Raw genomic sequence first — 20,422 nt, forward strand, 5'->3', positions numbered from 1 at the left:
GCCCCAACATCGTGCAGCCCGCCTCCAGTGGTGTCGCGACAGGCGTGAATGGAGGGACGAATGGAGACGTGTCGTCTTCAGCGATGAGAGTCGCTTCTGCCTTGGTGCCAATGATGGTCGTATGCGTGTTTGGCGCCGTGCAGGTGAGCGCCACAATCAGGACTGCATACGACCGAGGCACACAGGGCCAACACCCGGCATCATGGTGTGGGGAGCGACCTCCTACACTGGCCGTACACCACTGGTGATCGTCGAGGGGACACTGAATAGTGCACGGTACATCCAAACCGTTATCGAACCCATCGTTCTACCATTCCTAGACCGGCAAGGGAACTTGTTGTTCCAACAGGACAATGCACGTCCGCATGTATCCGGTGCCACCCAACGTGCTCTAGAAGGTGTAAGTCAACTACCCTGGCCAGCAAGATCTCCGGATCTGTCCCCCATTGAGCATGTTTGGGACTGGATGAAGCGTCGTCTCACGCGGTCTGCACGTCCAGCACGAACGCTGGTCCAACTGAGGCGCCAGGTGGAAATGGCATGGCAAGCCGTTCCACAGGACTACATCCAGCATCTCTACGATCGTCTCCATGGGAGAATAGCAGCCTGCATTGCTGCGAAAGGTGGATATACACTGTACTAGTGCCGACATTGTGCATGCTCTGTTGCCTGTGTCTATGTGCCTGTGGTTCTGTCAGTGTGATCATGTGATGTATCTGACCCCAGGAATGTGTCAATAAAGTTTCCCCTTCCTGGGACAATGAATTCACGGTGTTCTTATTTCAATTTCCAGGAGTGTAATATTCACTCTCATCTTTAAAGTTATCTTTCACATCAGACTCTCCCAACGAATTTTGTCAGTAATGTCCCACATACCGGCAAAAGTACGGCAAGAAACAAACTTGGGGCTGGGGTGCGGGGAGACACAGTAATAAGGTGTGATCTCCAGAAGTGGAACCTGGGGGAAGAAATCGAAATAAAACCACGGTCTCCGTATGTCCTTCTCTCAATTACTGGCCTTGAATTTCCAGCTGTTCCGTCTCACTTTATCCCCAAGCCGCGAGTTAACGTCATTCACATTCCAGTCTGGGCATCGTACGTGAAATGCAAGCAAACTCTGTTGTATACAGGGTGGGGCAAATAAAAATGGCGCGGACGAATGGAAAGGATTGGACTTGAATTTGTCTACATGACAACAGCCTGTGACGCAGACACCACGTATATGCCGGCCACGTGATCCACACCAGCTGAGAGTCCAGTGCGGGCTGTGTCAGTGTGAGCGGAGCAGTGTAAAAGAGACGATGGTACTCACAGAGGAGCAGCGGGTGCCCGTCCTGGAAAAGTTACGTGACAAAACAGGCATTGGAATGGTGTGGTCAGTTGTTTGTCGAGAAGTTTATTGTTGTCAAAGGGCCAGCCGAAAATGCCAAGCAACGCGTAGTCCAAAAATGGCGTCAGACCGTATCTGTTTTGAAAAAGTCAAAAACATTCTGAAACATGCCCAGACACCAGGAAATATGACTGTAGTTCACCAGAAAATGCTTAAAGGTCCTACCAAATGAATCCGACGCCTGTTGCAAGACACTGGAATGACACGTCGATTGTGCTGAAGAATACTCTACCTGGGCCTGCACGTGCATCCCTACTGAGAGTCTGTTGTTCTCGCATTAAAACCAGCAGACGTCCCTTAGCGCCTGCAGTTTTGTGATTAGCTGAGATAACAGTGAATGGCTTGGACATGGATCCGTTCTTTATGTCTGACTAAGCCTGGTTTCCCCTGAGTGGTTACGTCAACTCAAAGAACCACAGGTTCTGGGCAGCAGAGAATCTACATAATTTCCGCAAAACATGACTGCATTGTCGGAACGATGGGGTTTAGTATTCAAGGTCTGCACACCACGTTACTGGCCCCATCTGCTTTCATCAGAGACTCACTTCGGGGCGTTACATTGCCAACATTTTGAAATCGTTTCTGGCAACTAACAGAGGAGGTAAACACCTGCAGTTGGTTCCAACAGGAGGGAGCATGTACCCAGACAGGCGGCCGAACAAACGACTTCGTTTACACCATCTTCATGTCTGACAGAGTTGTTAGCAGAGGCCAGTCTGGTCATGATTCTAGCTGGCCAGCCAGCTCACCTGATCTGGCACTGTGTGATCATTTTGTTTGAGGAGCCCTCAAGTCTAGGGTGTGTCACAACAACCCTGATAGTCTTTAAGAATTGCGGCACAACATTTGGACCGAGCGAGGTGGCGCAGTGGTTCGACACTGGACTCGCATTCGGGAGGACGACGGTTCAATCCTGCGTCCGGCCATCCTGATTTAGGTTTTCCGTGATTTCCCTAAATCACTCCAGGCAAATGCCGGGATGGTTACTCTGAAAGGGCACGGCCGACTTCCTTCCCCATCCTTCCCTAATCCGATGAGACCGATGACCACGCTGTCTGGTCTCCTTCCCCAAACAACCAACCAACCAACAACATTTGGGATGAGACTGCAGCAATTCCAGCAGTCCAGCTTCGATCCACCTTCAGTAGCTGGCTGACCAGGACCCACAAGTGCGAACAGTTGGATGGTGGTCACTGGCGGCAAATGCCGGGATGGTTACTCTGAAAGGGCACGGCCGACTTCCTTCCCCATCCTTCCCTAACCCGATGAGACCGATGACCAAGCTGTCTGGTCTCCTTCCCCATCCAACCAACCAACCAACAACATTTGGGATGAGACTGCAGCAATTCCAGCAGTCCAGCTTCGATCCACCTTCAGTAGCTGGCTGACCAGGACCCACAAGTGCGAACAGTTGGACGGTGGTCACTGGCGGCATTTGCCACAGCCAGGTTCGTACTGTATCTCCTTTTCTCTGCTGTGTTCCTTTCTACCCTGGGACTCTGTTATCTGGGCCACTTTTATTTGCTCCACCATGTAGACCGCCGAGCTATCTTCAAGGCTAAATGCTTCATCAAGTCTCATCCACATTTATCCTCAGATCATTAGTTTGTAGCTCGACAGCATGACATAGCTAGCAATTATAGTGATCCAAAATTGATAACGTGCCGTGACAACTGCTGTAGGCCGCAAACTCCGTTACAACCTGGAACTAAGATTCTGATGATGACGTTCTTGTGCCAGACGTTCTCGATATTCCTTCTGTGTTAAATCTGAATAAAAATTGCAGTTCACAAGAAATATCTCCCACATTATTTCAGAAACAAGTGATTAGCATTGTGCTACCAGGCAAGTGGTCTGTGGCTGCCCCACTCTGTACATTGCCGAGCTTTCTTCAATGCTGTTTCCTCAAGTTGTGATGTAAATAATTTGTCGAATTCCTTTACAGTCCCCTAATGACAGTATAATAACCGCCTTTCCGGTGAATGTTATTGCTAACATTCTGATGTCTGCAGCCTCTTACACAGCAGAAAACGTAAGATATGAATGGTGTGTCGCATTTATTGTTTAGCAGAATATCTATGTCCGTCTTCTAAGAATTACCTGTTTCTTTCTTTTCATTTACATTAGATATACATTAGTTTTGTAACATACTTTACTTTTATCAAGTGCATTTCTGTGGGTTGGCAAGCAGTTGCATCATACACAGTGCCGAAACCTCGTCACCGCGGAACCACCGTCTGACCTGCTGTAGAGAACTGCCGTATCGCTGCAAGCCTCACTCGGTTACGACTGTGACGTCATGACGTCAACAAGGGTAACACTTTTATTACGCGCTACCTCGGGAAATGGTTCCGATTCCAAATTAACGCGAGGGACTAAGACAGTTTCGTCTCGAGCAGAGAGGAGTACACGCCTAACTCAAAAGGGTCAGACGTTCGGAAGTAGAAGTGGGCAGTCGGGAGTTGGCCACCAGACGTGTGACGGCGCGCCAGCGAGCTGGTGAAAGCTAAAGTCTACCGACAGAGCACGGTTTCCTGTGGGGTTGTTCAATTTAACGTGTCAGGGTCAATGACGTGTCAGGGTTAATGTGGGGATCATTCAGTGCGACGTAATTTTGCAAAACAGGAGACATTGTAACAGCTGTTGACCACGGGTGGTACAGAAGAGGTTGAATTGGTTTGTTTGGTGATAGTTGGTTCGGATCAGATACGACTATTCTGCAGTTAGCAAAAGTAGTGCACGACACGCGTGTCGACAGAACGTTCTGTGGTAACAGCGGTTGGTATGTGATTTGACTGTGAGACTCAGATTTAAGACTTTAATTTCGGTCCTCATTGGAATGGAACCGTTTACCGCGGAACCATCTCACTAAGCAGACGCAGCTGTCTCACCCACTTCAAGAGTGTCAGAGTGGCTTAAGTCAGTATCTTTAGGTCATGCGATTGGTCCAAAGCCTGAAGCAATGCTGTATGCTATCGTGCTGAACGTCAGAGTTAAAATTAGTCGTTCACTTTTTCCATGCGTTGTAACATATGAACTTGCGACTTGAGTATGAAACAGAAGTGAAAGGTTCAAAGTGAAAGGATGGTGGCCCGAATTGTTAATAATGTGAATCCCCTCTACTGTCCGGTGTCTAAAGAAAAGGGAAGTAAACAAGAAATGAATTTATTTCAAAAAAGAAATATTAAGTAAAGAAGCCAGACAGCTTTAACCGTATAATTAGCAGCATTAACCCTTGTGGAATCAGCAGCCATTCCCGCCGACGTGGCCGAAGCCTCTAACACACAGTTCTGTGGGGCCGCTCAACCTGGAGGCGAACTGGTTCGAATGATGGAGAAAATTTTCACCAGCAGTGTTTTACCGGCAAGAGGAGGAGAGGTGCTGGCAGAAAGTTTCCCATTACCAGCTTTTGTTCCAAAGTCGTGTATGAAATTCGAAACTTGCCTGCAGTGCCTGATGAAGCGAGGGCGTGCGACGCAGTTAATGGAGACCGTCGGATGGGGGCCTCAATGTTGGAGGCCCTCTTGGTGCTGTGGCTGTGGGCCCTTTGCCAGCACTGCGCTGCACCCTGCACACTCTTTCACCATCGCGCAACAAAGATATTACACTGCACTCCACACAGACACACACAATACTTGTAGTATCGCAAATACTGTAGTGGAGCACATTGCAAGTAAATAAAAAATAATACGCAAACATATTTAGAATTTTTTATTCATGAAGGAAGAAGGTAAAGTTGCTGATAAGAGTCTAAAAAATAATATGAAATATTTATGGAGAATGATCAGGGATAATTTGAGTTTCTACGAAAAGAATACAAGATTTTCGGTGAGTTAATATTACGGAACATTCTGTTCTGGTAATAAAACAAGAGATTATCAACAATCAAGCACAAATTATCTAGCTGACGTGCAGTTAAATTCATCGCCTCCTCTAGAGGAAACATTAGGACTCGGTAACCAAATTTTTTAGCCTTCATTCGTCGTATGAACATTGTAATGAACATATTCGTGTTGCTTACTTGAAGAGCATTACTTTGGCAGCTCTGTCTCACATAGGTACTGAATTCGGTGATCCGTATGTTTCATGAAGTGACCACTATCGATACAAAACTTCCTGGCAAATTAAAACTGTGTGCCGGACCGAGACTCAAACTTGGGATCTTTGCGTTTCGCGGGCAACTGGTCTACCAACTGAGCTATTCAATCACGACTCGCGGCCCGTCCTCACAGCTTTAATTCCACCAGTACTTCGTCTCCTACCTTCCAAACTTCACAGAAGCTGTCCTGCGAACCTCGGAGAACTAGCACTCTTGGAAGGAAGGATATTGCGGAGACATAGTTTAGCCACAGCCTGGGGAATGTTTCCACAATGAATTAAAGCTGTGAGGACGGGTCGTGAGTCGTGCTTGGGTAGGTTAGTTGGTAGGCCACTTGCCCGCGAAAGGCAAAGGTTCCGAGTTCGAGTATCGGTCCGGCACACAGTTTTAATCTGCCAGGAAGTTTCATATCAGCGCACACTCCGCTGCAGAGTGAAAATCTCATTCTGGAAGTATCGATACAGTCCTGCAAAGTTTGAAAGTACGCTTTGGAACGCCGTTTAAGTTTGACTGATACTATGTTCCAAAAGGAAAGACATATAGGCGTTCAGATACTTAGGTCCAAGGCGGGCTTTAAACGTAAATCGTCCTGATAGTCTTGCTGTATTAATAAAGGAATTGAGCTATTGTTGTTGAATGTTGTCACCGACTTATTAGACGAGTTGTGTGTTTGCCCCAGAGCGGCAGAAGCTGGAGTGAAAGCAACCAGTGCGGTCTTCCAGTGGCAGGGCGGCAGCGCCGGGGCGCCTTTCCGCCCCCACACGCCCCCATCTGGTGTGGGCGCGGCCGGCGGTCGAGAGCCCCGCTCTCGTACTGCGGCTGCCTGCCCGCCTCGCTCAACGCAGTCTGCGAACCGGAACACTTCCACAGACAACCGCCTCCTGTAGAGCTTTACACGCTGTGATCAATGTTGGTTTACTCGCGTGTGTACAGCGGAGTGACGCGAATAACAAAGGGTGAAACGAGGGCTACCAGTACTACAGCAGTGCCGACACACAGGCAGTACCCCCTCTGTGCGTTGGCGGTGGTAATGCTACTGGTCAAAGTGCCGCTAAGGCGGAGTTACGAAATGCGATAAATGTTACAGAATTCGAATAAAAAACAGCTGACCGAGTGAGTAACTTAGAAGAAGATATCCTCGAGGTAAAGGACCACTTTAAACCACTTAATAAAGGCCACTTTCCCGGCCAAATTCTGTACCAGTCAGGTCCCCTAAGGAGTGGGGAGGTATAATATTTCCATATTTACAAATCTCATCTACAATTGCTAACTCGACCAAATGTCGGCACCTAAGGGATGCAAAGTTCAGCTCGTAACACCAACTGTTAAGAAAGGAAATAGGAGTAATTCCTCAAGTACTGCCACATACCAGTAACGTCGATTTGCAGTAAGATGTGGAACATATGCTCGGTTCGAACATTATGAACTATCTTTGAGAAAACGATCTGTTGAGACATACTCAGCACCGATTCAGTAAATATCGTTCTCGTGAAACAAAGCTAGTTCTTCACTCACTCAAAGTAATGTGTGCTGTCGACAGGGGATCTCAGTTGACAGCTGATGGTTGGTGTGCTGACACATTATCTGCGAATCCAGTAGTGCTGGCAACTGATGGGTTATGCATGGGGATCGTATCAACCTGTACCGCATCAAAACTGCCTGAAGATGACGCATTGAAGCGTCGAAACTGGTAGCAACAAAACAAAATAAAACCATAAGGATGGTTGTAGGTGTTTTTATTTGTCACTAACGAGTATTGTCCCACCCGTGCGACTGTAATCGTGCATTCCTTGTCGAAAAGACCACATTTCTTAGAAACTGATACAAAGTCACCGAATAAAACAGAAGTGACTTTAGGAACAGCAGACGGTTTATAAAAATTCCCTTTCGTGCGCCTAATCTGTATAAAAGATTTAGGAGACAATTTGAACAGCCCTCCCAGGGTGGTTTGCACATCATTCTGCCGTTAGCCTTCTAGTAAAGTTGGCATAATATCAAAACCAATTGCCAAATGCCAAAGTATTTAGCGAAAAAGTGGCAACTGACTAAGCAATGCAGAGAGGGAGGTCATGCACGTGGATACAAAAAGGAATCCCTTGTGTACCGGATACACAAATATAAAAACTGTCCAACTAATTGCCTAGGATTTGCAATTATGAAATATTCTAATTTGAACGATGTTACAGGAAACGTTGTGGGGAATGCGATCCAAAGACTGTGTTATTAGCAGAACGCTTAAAAGATGCAACACTGCGTTTGTCCGTGGTCTTCTGAAATTTCGATGTGCGGTATGAGACACTCGGCTGACTGAGTTGGTGGAGGACATCGAAAAAGTTCAATGAAGGGCAGTTCGTTTTGTACCGTCGCAAAATAGCAGAGAGAGAGTGTCGTGGATATGATCTACGAGTTGGGATGCCAGTAATCCAGTAATTTAAACAATGACGATTTTTGTTGTGCTGAGAACTTGTCACGAAATTTCAGTCTCAAACTTTCTCCTCCGAACGTAAAACTATTTTGTGGATGTCCAACTACATAGGGAGAAATGATCATCACAATAAAGTAAGAGAAATCGCAGTTATTACACGAAGATGTGTTATTTCTCCTGCACGATATTTGAAATAGGCTGTAGGTGGTCCGACGAACCCTCTGCAGGCACGTGTGGGTGAATTACAGATGTAGATATAGACGGAGTGTCCGCCGCCGGCCTCCCTCGCGGTCAGCAGCGTAGCTGTGGCAGGGGGACCTCTGCTCGCTGCTACGTCCTCTTTGTCTTTGTGCAGGGTGTGCATTTAAACCTTCTTACGGTAGTCGAGCGTTGGTCCCTCTCTGCAATTTCGCTATCTGCGCACGAGTCATCACCAGACCCAGATTTCCATGTCAAATGTATCAATATGCATGCATGCATGTCGAAAGGAAGTGCATCGTATTCAGGACAACACAGGCACTTCAGTATCGTATTTATCCGCCGACACTGGGAAAGTGATTTTCAAGTACAGTGTCTCCTCTGAACGGGAATATATGTAATGGATGTACAAGTACAGATTGTGGACACGTGGTTGACGACTTGAAGAAGTTTGCGTCTGGTGGAGACAAAGTTCCGTTGTCGAAACTATTAAAAGCATCTCGCACTGAAGTCGGTGCAAAATTTTGAGTTTCTATAAAACGTCGCCAATCTTGGTGATATTGCGTTGTTTTAAGTTTCGTATCCTTTTTTTCTTTACTTCTGCAACAGTGAGCGGTTTTGCGGCAAGAGAGAATCGTGCCGGCTCTTTTTAACATGTTTGGTATAAATCTGTCGGTTTGCGGAAAGCTACTAACGCAGGATCGCGATTTCTCGACTCCAAGTTGTATTTGCGCAAGTGGACCATTGCGGATATGCACCAGGAAGAGTCCAGGCGATTTTACATGTGTGTGTGTGTGTGTGTGTGTGTGTGTGTGTGTGTGTGTGTGTGTGTGATGTCCTCGCTGTAACTGCATGCGGTTAGCGGTCAGCTGATATCCCGGTTGTGGTCTCAGACGCTTCCCGCTTCCGACAGCCCGGCTGTGGGCGACATGACGACACAGGCCGAGGGAGGACAGCGGGCGACACGGACTGAGTCCACACAGTACGGGGCCCGCCATACGGGCCAACCCACAATCACTACAGTGGTGACTCGTGACTGCAGACGACGCTTGCCGCCACGTCGATAAGCAGTACAGAAAAAACAAAAGTCTTCCATCGTTGTGCAAGAGCAGTGAATCGGAAGGCAGTGCACACTTTTGAATCAGAATATCCTACAACGCTGAATCCGTCGTCCTAGCCATGGTGGCACTGCGTTCTCTGTCACCTAGACCTCCGGGCCTCACAGCTACAGATTTCTTATTGTGCGATTGTGCGAAATACCTTGTGTATGCTCCTCCTTTGCCATTCCAGAATACAAATTGCACATTTCTGATGGGTCGGTGTCTCCACATACCCTTCTAAATGTATGGCGTGAAATGATTTCTCGCTTACATTTTGGGCTTGTCACCAAGGGCTTCATGCAAAAAAGTGGTTCAAATGGCTCTGAGCGCTATAGGGCTTAACATCTGAGGTCATCAGTCTCCTAGAACTTTTTTAATCAGAATATGCAAAAGAATAAGGACAAAATTCATAGGAGTCAGTAGACGTATAGATATCAGAGTATTGGATAAAAACAGTCTTGCTTAAAATTTTATTTTTTTTATTTTTCAACTATGCGTTTCGCCTTATTTAGGCATCTTCAGGTTGATCTTAATTTGATATTTCTTAGAACGATCCTAAGAAATATAAAATAAAGATCAAGCTGGAGATGTCTAAATAAGGTGAAACGCGTAGTTCAAAAATAAAGAAACTAAAATTGCAACCAAGACTACTTTTAACCAATACTGTTAAGCACTGGTTTGCTGTATCCCACATATGAATTGGAAGAATTTCTATAGGTATCAGAGTAGTCAATCTTACCTGGTGATTATAACTGCAAGGGAGAGCCAGAGAAACTGTCACACCCTCATCTCGCTTGTGCACTAAGAAAATATTCGACAGTGTGGATTAAAGTACACCAGTCCCACCCCCACCTCCACTATTTAGCAACAAGGCCACACCGCGGTGGGGTGGCGTGCGCGCCTCGGTGACGCAGACAGCCGTACTGTAGATGCAGCAACGTGGAAGGGGCGTGTCTGCAGCAGCCAGACCAGCATATGGTTCCCAAAGAGGGGCAGCAGCCTCTTCCTTAGTTAGAGGGAAGCAGTCCACACGAGTATCAGAAGGTCTGGCCCTGCAAAATTAGCCCACATGCCCTCCATACGTTGGTGTTATGGGCGGATGATGCTCCCATCGACGCAGCATCTGAAATTAGATACAAAATAAAGTTGAAGGTAAGATGACTAAATCGAACACGTATTGAAGAGGTACTGGATCGAACCGATTGAAAACAATAGTAGTCCAATCTGACTAATAGAAGGAATCGATAGACTGGATGCATTAGGTATCAAGGAATCGTTAATTAGGTAACCGAAGGAAGTGCGTGGTAGCACAGAAAAATCGGAAAAGCTGAGCACTGAATTCTTGGAGGTATCGGGAATTCTTTATGTCATGAGGTACACCTGAAAGCGTTACTTACAGATATTAGCATCCATAGGTTTAATCCTGACGGGCAAGTCAATTTGCAACACATTGTTCATGATTTCCGGGCCTGTTCATTGCAAAAGACTATACAAATTTTCCCTCAGACAAGCCTGTCGTGTCATAAAGACTGTAAACAAACCAAAGAGTGTGGCTAAAGTTGAGGCGCACGGTTCCAAAATCCGCCTTATCCACTTTTGCAACTTTTTCAGGAAACGAAAAAAATATATCTGAGAGCTGCATGTAATTCGTGACATGCAAGTAAGATATTTACAAATTAAGATTGGATAAGGCGTGTTTTTGAACTCGGTATTGGATAACGACTGTTTTGGAACTGTCATCGTGGATGAGGGCGGGTTTTGCAAACGTGGCTAAAACTTAATAATGATAATTTTCGTTATTAATTGGAATTATTATCGACGTTCTTCTATTATTTACGTTATTTGAAATCACAAAATATTGCAGTCATAGTATATAAAAATATGAAATGCCAATAATCAAACTCAATATGAATCATAATGTAACAAAATTTTCCAAAAATGACAAGCAAATGTTGCACGATACACATTACTTTCCTACATACTTTTGAAAGTGTAATAATGTGTACCCAGAAAATAATCTAAGTGCTGATTTAACACAAAATCATTCATAGTCTGAAGTCAATGTCTTCTTCATCACCACATTCATTTCCCCCTTCGTCCAGTTGTACAGCGATATCTTCATTCTCTGCATGTTCCTTTTTCTTCAGGCTGGAATGCAAGATGATGTCCTCGTTACTTTTCCCACGCTTTGCCAAACCGTTTAGAGAGCAGTTTATTGATATCCTTTGATTTTCTGGTTTTAGTGCCACACCGTTCAGTAGAGTACTTAAGGTAATATAATGTCAATTATCTGATGTTTCCTCAAGAGAGAACGGAAAACACCAATGTCACACCTATAATTGGGCTCACCTCTAAACAAAACTACGGACTTGCCTTTCTTGAAGATAACTCTTTTACACTGCTGAAGTCGGAAATGCCATCTACTTGGAGGTTTATTTATTTGAGATACACTATGTTTGCAGTTTTTTATAGGGAAATCACTTCCGAGCCGTAGAACAGTACCTTCTTTCTCAAACAGTTCAATATATTCTGCAGGATCCACAATGTCGTTTCTTCTCTGAACCTTCTCTATTCTTCAAAATAAATGGTCTGGAGGCAGGGAAAACAGCGGTAGATGTACTTCCTGAATGTTATTAGGAGATTCAAGCTGCAAGCAATAACACAGCATTCCAACCATTGCAGAATTCTTATTTTGGCCAGGCCATACAGTTCGACAGCTAACCTCCTGTAGATTAGAATGGTTCAGGTGGTAGTATCAAACGGAAACCATTTCATTGCACCCTTTGGGGGTTTCATGTTCGAGTCAGTTATAGATCGTAACCATTTCTTTGTTCTGAGGAGATTTTGGCCCACCTCAGCAGATTGTAAGGTTATATGAATATAATTGCCTGGAGTAATATGCCACTTGATCTGGTAGCTTGGCCAAGAACATATTTTTCTGACAGTCGAAAGAATATTCGTTCATGGCTGACTCTTCTTTCTGTAAGAGGGCTTTAAAAGCAGCGGCTTTGAGCTTATGCACACGGTATTGTGTCATTGCAGATAACTTTTCGTTCGGTGATAGTTGGGCTGACTTCATTTGCAGCCGGCCGGAGTGGCCGTGCGGTTCTGGGCGCTACAGTCTGGAACCGAGCGACCGCTACGGTCGCAGGTTCAAATCCTGCCTCGGGCATGGATGTGTGTGATGTCCTTAGGTTAGTTGGGTTTAATTAGTTCTAAGTTCTAGGCGACTGATGACCTCAGAAGTCGCGTAGTGCTCAGAACCATTTGAACCTTTTTTTTGAACTTCATTTGCAGGGCGAGGAACTGATATTCAGGACATACATTGTTTTGAAATAAGCATACTTCACTTTTATTTCCGGGAGGGCTCCTGAATTGTAACTTGGCAATATTTTGCGAATTCTTAGTTTCGTGGCTAAGTACAATCTCGTAAACTTGCGTCTGCAGTAGTGAGATTCGACTGGCCGTAGTTTCTCAATGAAGACTTTAACCTCTTCTCGTATTTTGAGATACTTAGGAGACCTCCTGTCACCTCCTCTGTTCTCCTCTGGTGACAGACCTGTGGTGAATGACTTCTTACACACTCCTTTCACTCTGTCCTTGCCCATGCTCAGTATTGATAAGAAGGTCTTCCGACAAGTCTGCTTGCTTTCACTCTGACTAAATACTTGACAGACACGCATTTGCTGGACTGTTCGGCTCCACAGTTCTCTCTCTCTTTTAGGTGCTTATTGAGCTGTGTATCTCCGAATAAATTCATCTCTTTTCACCTTGTCACTAAGCTCATATCACGCTTGATGAAATCGCCTAACATCTTTCATCTTACGTTCATTGGCCTGGAAGACAGTTTAACCTGTGTTTTCATGTGGGAATTGTTGGGAGGTCATGGTTTACAAAATACATCTAACCAACTTCAATAGTTTTTATAAGGAAAGACTAAGGTAGACAAGAGATTATGTTGAAGCAAAATATACGTAACGGTGAGACAGGGTTGTAGCCTCTCCCTGATGTTATTCAATCAGTATATTGAGCAAGCAGTAAAGGAAACAAAAGAAAAATTCGGTGTTGGTATTAAAATCCATGGAGAAGAAATAAAAACTTTGAGGTTTGCCGATGACAATGTATTTCTGTCAGTGACAGCAAATGATTTGGAAGAGCAGCTGAACGGGATGCACAGTGTCTTGAAAGGATGGTATAAGATGAACATCAACAAAAGCAAAACGAGGATAATTGAATGTAGTCGAATTAAATCGGGTGATGCTGAGGGTATTAGATTAGGAAAAGAGACGCTTAAAGTAGTAAAGGAGTTTTGCTATTAGTCTGGAACCGCGCGACCGCTATGGTCGCCGGTTCGAATCCTGCCTCGGGCATGGATGTGTGTGATGTCCTTAGGTTAATTAGGTTTACGTAGTTCTAAGTTCTAGGGGACTTATGACCTCAGAGGTTAAGTCCCGTAGTGGTCAGAGCCATTTGAACCAATTTGAGTTTTGCTATTTGGGGAACAAAATAACTGATGACGGTCGAAGTAGAGAGGATATACAATGTAGACTGGCAATGGAAAGGAAAGCGTTTCTGAAGAAGAGAAATTTGTTAACATCGAGTATAGATTTAAGTGTCAGGAAGTCTTTTCTGAAAGTATTTGTATGGAGTGTAGCCATGTATTAAAGTGAAACATGGACGGTAAATAATTTGGACAAGAAGAGAATAGAAGCTTTCGAAATGTGGTGCTACTGAAGAATGCCGAAGATTAGATGGATAGATCACATAGCTAATGAAGAGGTATTGAATAGAATTGAGGAGAAGAGGAGTTTGGGGCACAACTTGACGAAAAGATGGGATCGGTTGGTAGGACGTGTTCTGAGGCATCAAGGGATCACCAATTTAGTATTGGAGGGCAGCGTGGAGGGTAAAAATCGTACAGGGAGACCCAAAGATGAATACACTAAGCAGATTCAGAAGGATGTGCGTTGCAGTAGGTACTGGGAGATGAAGCAGCTTGCGCAGGATAGAGTAGCATGGAGGACTGCATCAAATCAGTCTCAGGATTGAAGACCACAACAACAACAACATTTCTTTTTCCTCTCATACCAACAGTTAGTTTTCTCAGCCTTGTTGAAATGGTTCGAATGGCTCTGAGCACTATGCGACTTAACTTCTGAGGTCATCAGTCGCCTAGAACTTAGAACTAATTAAACCTAACTAACCTAAGGACATCACACGCATCCATGCCCAAGGCAGGATCCGAACTTGCGACCGTAGTGGTCGCTCGGTTCCAGACTGTGGCGCCTAGAACCGCACGACCACTCCGGCCGGCCCAGCCTTGTTCCCAAACCTTTTGAACATGGCTTACACATTCTATTATATTAATAATGGCATCTCCATCTGGATTAGAGTTCATCACATTGTTGTATGCCTTACTGTCACCATCGCCCAAATATTTGGTGTACTGTACGCCTCTTGTTTCTACGGAGCGATGAAATATTTTTTGTAGTCCATGAACTTCCGTACCACCACTTGTTCCTCTAAAATTAGCCACACGGTTGTGTTCTTTATGTTCATTGACTTTACAACATTTGCAATATTTAGACATTATCTTCACATCTAACACTTTAGCGGTATCTACACTCGTGACAGTCACTACTCAATTCATAGAAGTATGTCCTCTATTCTGCCAACTTCTATCAAGTGCAACTGCAATATCCGAACATCCATCATTTTCTTCCACTGCTTCCCTAGCAGCCAGTTTCATGCTTTCCCTCACTGACCTCACATACAGCTTTCTCTAATAATGCAGTCAGTTTTTCAAATTTATTTGGTGATTGATGTAAGTTCGTCACTGAACAATATGTTCTCCCTGCAGCCATTCCATTGCCAATGCATCGTAAGTCATAAACTAATCTAGTATTGATTTCATAAGGGCCACTTGCATCTGGTTCTGAAGAACTCATAAATGAAATCACACCTGAGCATTTAGTGCAATTTAAATCCACAGCTATTGCTACGTCTTTTCTCCCACTGGCACTCTCACAATTTTTCACACTCTGTGACTCACCACACTGTCTGCATTGTACAACTTTAGAAATTACATGTGATAATATTCTCAAATTTATAATAATGTTACAGCACCCCTCACTTACAGTAAATTCGTTGTAACTCTTTTGAGAGCTTCTTTGATGATGCACTTGTTGAAGAACTACAGTTAGAAACATCGTTGCCAGGCGACATAACCTCTCGTACAGAAAGTTTTCTAAACTTGTTTCCTCTAAATTATAGTTTCTTGAAAATGCATTTACGTTTCGTCATCTTCAATAAACACAACAAAACACATGTAAACAAGTACTGCAAACGTAAGTATAACAACCACTCGCAATCACACTTGAACAAAACTAACCGCGTGTTTGAAAGCGTGTTGTTTACAAACAGCAAAAACAAAAGAATACAGACCGTTGCATTCCAAGGATAGCCAACATACTCGGGAGTAAAAATAAAAATCCTACCATGCAATTTAGGGGATATAAAGATCTAAAATAAATGCAGAAAAGTGGGTGATAGAAAAGTGGGCGTGGCACATAAATGCTCGAAAAAAAAATTTTCAGATAAATCCTTAATCTATTGGAATATGATGAACGCCGAAAATCGATTTTTGTCGACCTGAACCACGGTGTGGTCCGCTTAATTGATGTTATTCTAATTGTCTTGGGCTTAAATTTGATGTCATTGGATCATTACTAGTTGCCATCGATACTGGATCAGGGTTAACATTTACTCAATAATATTTTAATGGTTACGTTTTTTTTATAAAAAGGATGGGTTAGGCAACGTGTTTTTTCCTAATTTTCGGTAGGAATTTCTTTTCAATAAATATGTTTTAGGAAGACGCCTGAATTAATGTTAGCTCGGCGCCTTACCACTTCCTTCTGCTCCTACCACACCAATGGTAGCATATCGCAGTGAGAAGGCGGTGGGGTTCTGAGCCTGTCGCGTGGTAGGACTTTTTCTCCCCTTTCCAGTGGTTGCGACCAATTTGTGAAAACACTTAATATATTCCTTCTTGCTTTGCGAGTTAACCCAGATGTACTACGGAAGCCAGGAATGTGCTGAGGATATCTTGAGTAGCCAAATCTCTGTTGGAGCATGAGCTCGGACTTAGTCAAGGAAAAGTTGACGGTAGCGGTACTGCGTTAGTGTGGCGGCTGCGCAGTGTGCTGGCACGCTGTCGACACGGCAACAGTGTGGGCCAGGTGAGTAGCGCGTGTGCGTGCTCTAATAGGATGCAGACCACAACAGAGTTCTCGCACGGTGGAGCTCCTAGCCACGTGCTAGTGTTCCGAATACATGCGCAAATCAACATTTGCTCAGTCGGTTGGACAGGTTGGGGTTCACCAGGAAGACCATCTCCCTTGAAATAGCCACCAGAAAGTCATGACAACACGTTATGAAGAGTCACTACGGCGCATGCGTCTTCATATCGCTACGCTACAAACGAAGACCTACCCAATACATTTGAGGATGCATTTTGTACTGTAATACTGGGCATGCCCTAAAATGTGTCACGAAGAACCTGAAGGTGTATGTAAAAGTGGTTACAACGTCACCCTCATTGACAAGATGTAGTGTGGAAACGGGTGGGTTCAAACGCCCTGTCCATTTCCTCCATTGTGTTGACGACCCCAACTCAACCAGGTGCAACCAGAGACACCTTGAAGCCAGTCATTCCAAGACACAAAAAATTTTATATGTCAAACAACGACTTTTTAGCCCTGTAACTACTGCCTTATGAAACCATCCTATCCAATTTATTAACTCGCTAAAATACACAGGACTAGCCCTCGACTGTAAACTAACATGAAAAATGCACGTACAAACCATACAAAAAAAGTGTACAACAGAAGAATTCATTTGTAGCTCGTTACCCATCAAATGTGAGAATTGCATCCTTCTACTGTACTCCACAGCTGCGAGCCTGGGAATTGGCTTGTCTCATTTTCCAGAGCCTGGAACGTCGCCGCTATGTTCTATGACGCCCCCTCCGAACGTCAAATGAATGACTGCTGTCGATTGCCTAGCTCTGTAAGACGAGGCTCCATCTTACTAGAACTCCATTTTCGTGATGTTGACATAGAATACACGAGTAGGGACTGACTACAGAAATCATCGGACGTAAATTAACGGTTAAGGCGAGACGAACGTTGTTGAATATGTTTCTCGGAAAATGGGGTCCTCCTTGGCATCGGCCTACAGGTCTCTCGATAGGTCCTTACACAACTTAAGGTCTCGTCAATTTAGGTTCTGCACGAGCCTTAACTGATATATGGATCACTGTCTGTAGCTTTTCCAGAAAAATCGTATTGAATATGCAAGTGTTCCAAGGAAGCGGCGAAATCTGCTTTAGAAGAAAAGGGGGAGAGTTTAAAGTCGTCTTGACGTCGAGACCATTCGAGCGGCGACATGGGATGAGGACAGGAATCAACAGTACTCGTATTGAAGGAATATCCGCGCCGGTTGTGTGCGGTGACTTGCCGATCCCACAAAAACATAAATCTGGGAAGACGGACCGTGATTCGATCGTTACCTCTCGCAAATATGGCGTCGAATGTGACACGGCTTTTGCTACACACTTGTGATTTCTGTCGACATTCCGTATGTGGTCACAGCGTGGGAATGTCAGGCACCCCAGCTGTACGCATCACGTGGAACACGGACACAAACGCGCACAGAATAAATGTCTGTGGGATAATGTTCAGGTTGCCAAAGTATGGCTCTGCCGCATTCTATAGACGAGTTGTGTAATTAGTGATTCAGGAATTAGTGAACAGTTCGAGTGGCACTGTGACCAGAGGAATCTGATTTGCAAATGCGATGTAATAAGGTACTGATCCTTCTCTGATATTTTCTCAGCCGTGGTCTAGGGGTGGCTCCGCATCGAGTGGCGAGTGGGAGGGTTGCCAGATTACTGCCTCACCACTGTGCGCGCGCACCTGGTCAGCTTTTGGTTCAAATGGCTCTGAGCACTATGGGACTTAGCATCTATGGTCATCAGCCCCTAGAACATAGAACTACTTAAAGCTAACCAACCTAAGGACGTCACACACATCCATGCCCGAGGCAGGATTCGAACCTGCGACCCTAGTGGTCGCGCGGCTGCAGACTGCAGCGCCTAGAACCGCTTGGTCACACCGATCGGCGATCCTCCCTGTTCTCAAGTTCTCTTCAATCATTGCGATGGTTGAATAAGTCTGGTGCTCCTTGCTGAACTATATACATGTCAGAGGGTCTCACCTCCTGCCAGAAACTGACAACAGTTCACATTGGTCTCTTTTAGTGGTGTGAGGAGTATACGATGCGAGCACAAGTCCACTCAGTACCGTTCGCAGTGTTATAGTAGGATCCTTTTAGTGAAGATGGTTGTAAAACACGGCATTCCTTCAAGTCTACAGTTTTGTGTGCATCGTATTGATACAACATATAATGAGGAAGTAGCGACGAGCTTTGTCATCAGCTGAAGTGGCCACCTCAGATCTAATTGCTAGTGAAGGGTATTTGTGTTGGAGTCCTCCTTTGTACAGCGTCGTAACTTGGTGGAAGTTGATCTCGTTTCTACTGCTCACGTGACTGCTGCCACGTCTTGCCCAGGGTGCAATGGAGCAACAGAGGAATGCGCAGCTTTCTCCTCCTCACACTTGAGTTTTATCTTCGTAGCAGGGCCCTGTAATTGTTGTTGCCTGACTCGCAGCGTCCGTAGTGCAACATAAGGAATGTCGTAGACAGGACAGTTGGGTTCCGAATACGTGTACTCCTCACACATCGCCCCCTGAAGTAAGTTTGTTGGTTGAGGAATATCGTAGTGGTGAGTCCTGCATTCCTGGAGGGGGCCTATGGTAACAAAAGAAAAGGTGATGTCGTAAGTGTATCTCCTACTATCCCTCCTACAGTTACAGTATCTCCTGCAGAAACATATAAATGTAGGGAAGTAGTTGAATCTTCTGGTATTACAATCATTAAACAACAAAAAACTGACAACCCCCTCTGTTTTTCTGTTCTGTTGACACCACACATTCAGGCGACGTCGGTATGATATACTGTTATTACGCAAATGGAGGGTATTGGTTTCCAAGAAGTTCTACCTGTCGATCAAGATGTAGTGATGCCTGTACCCTCTCATGTGAGTTGATCAGAAATGGAAGAGAGAGCCTCTGATCCTAATTGTTTCTCACCTCCTCTGGTTAACGTTCAAGAGCCACCTACGTACCTGACAGCACACGCTGTATTGCCTCATAGTCGCTGCAAGCAACGCATTTACCCTGACCGTGCGGCGACTAGCAAAAAGAAAAAATATAAACATTCCTGGGGGGAGGGGGGTAACGTTCAAGACGTCCACCCTCTGACACGTCAGTGGACTGGCCAATGGACCTCGACACACTTTGATGAAGTCAGCCAGCAGACTGAATTTAGTATCTTGTTGTTAAAGTGTCCAGGTTCGTACACTTCTTTCTGGGAATACCAACAGGGTTGTATCGGGCCTGCGGCTAGCTCTTCGCGTCAGTTACTCTACCTGTCCTGTGCAGATGTCGTATTCCTGCAAGAAGTTTAGTCGACTCCTTTTTCTATCTCTGCTTTCCGCACAGTGTTTGATGTGGCTCGCGAATGTTCCGTGGGGACTGCCTTGACATTTAGGGAGGACATCTCCACTGAAGGGATTGAAATTCTTGATAATGGCAGATGAATAAGGTGAACTCTTCTTCACCTGACTTTCATTCTCCTTTATACATCGTCCGTACGTGACGCACTTTGGACCTATGCCAATTTTTTAAGGAAGAGGTGATTCATTTTGTTACAGAAATGTCCACAGAGTTTTGAGAGGTGGTGATGTTAACGTGTGTTAGGGTTTTGGCTGTCATCTCAGCAAACCTTACGGACCACTGTGCACTCACTGTTACTTTAAATCAAACGCGACAGTCGGTGAAAATGCTTCGATCGCCTTGGCGCACTCGGAGGATTTCTCTGTGAGGTGAACCGAGAGGTGCGGGACCACGGTCTATGTTCAGCTGCGTGATAGTTCTCCGTTTTGGAATAGTGGGTTCTGAGGAAGAAACCGAGGTTCTGGCAAACGTAGATGTGACAGAGGGCGGCAATTTATGAGGAAACAAGAATTTTACTACTCTCTTTTGCGTGCGCATCGGGCTCTGCTGCGGATTGCAGACATCAGGCGT

At 45.0% G+C, this 20,422-nt stretch overlaps 1 protein-coding gene across 1 annotated transcript in view; it reads right to left on the minus strand.

The window, feature by feature from the left end:
• LOC124545580 overlaps positions 1-19,017 on the minus strand; it is a 117,022-nt gene extending 98,005 nt beyond the window's left edge. Inside the window, exon 1 of the mRNA XM_047124528.1 lies at positions 18,821-19,017. Within this exon, the coding sequence (XP_046980484.1) occupies positions 18,821-19,017 (197 nt within the window). The remainder of the gene's footprint in view (positions 1-18,820) is intronic.
• Positions 19,018-20,422: the final 1,405 nt, after the last annotated feature.

The sequence above is a fragment of the Schistocerca americana genome, chromosome 8 (assembly GCF_021461395.2).
Source record: "Schistocerca americana isolate TAMUIC-IGC-003095 chromosome 8, iqSchAmer2.1, whole genome shotgun sequence".
NCBI lineage: Eukaryota > Metazoa > Arthropoda > Insecta > Orthoptera > Acrididae > Schistocerca > Schistocerca americana.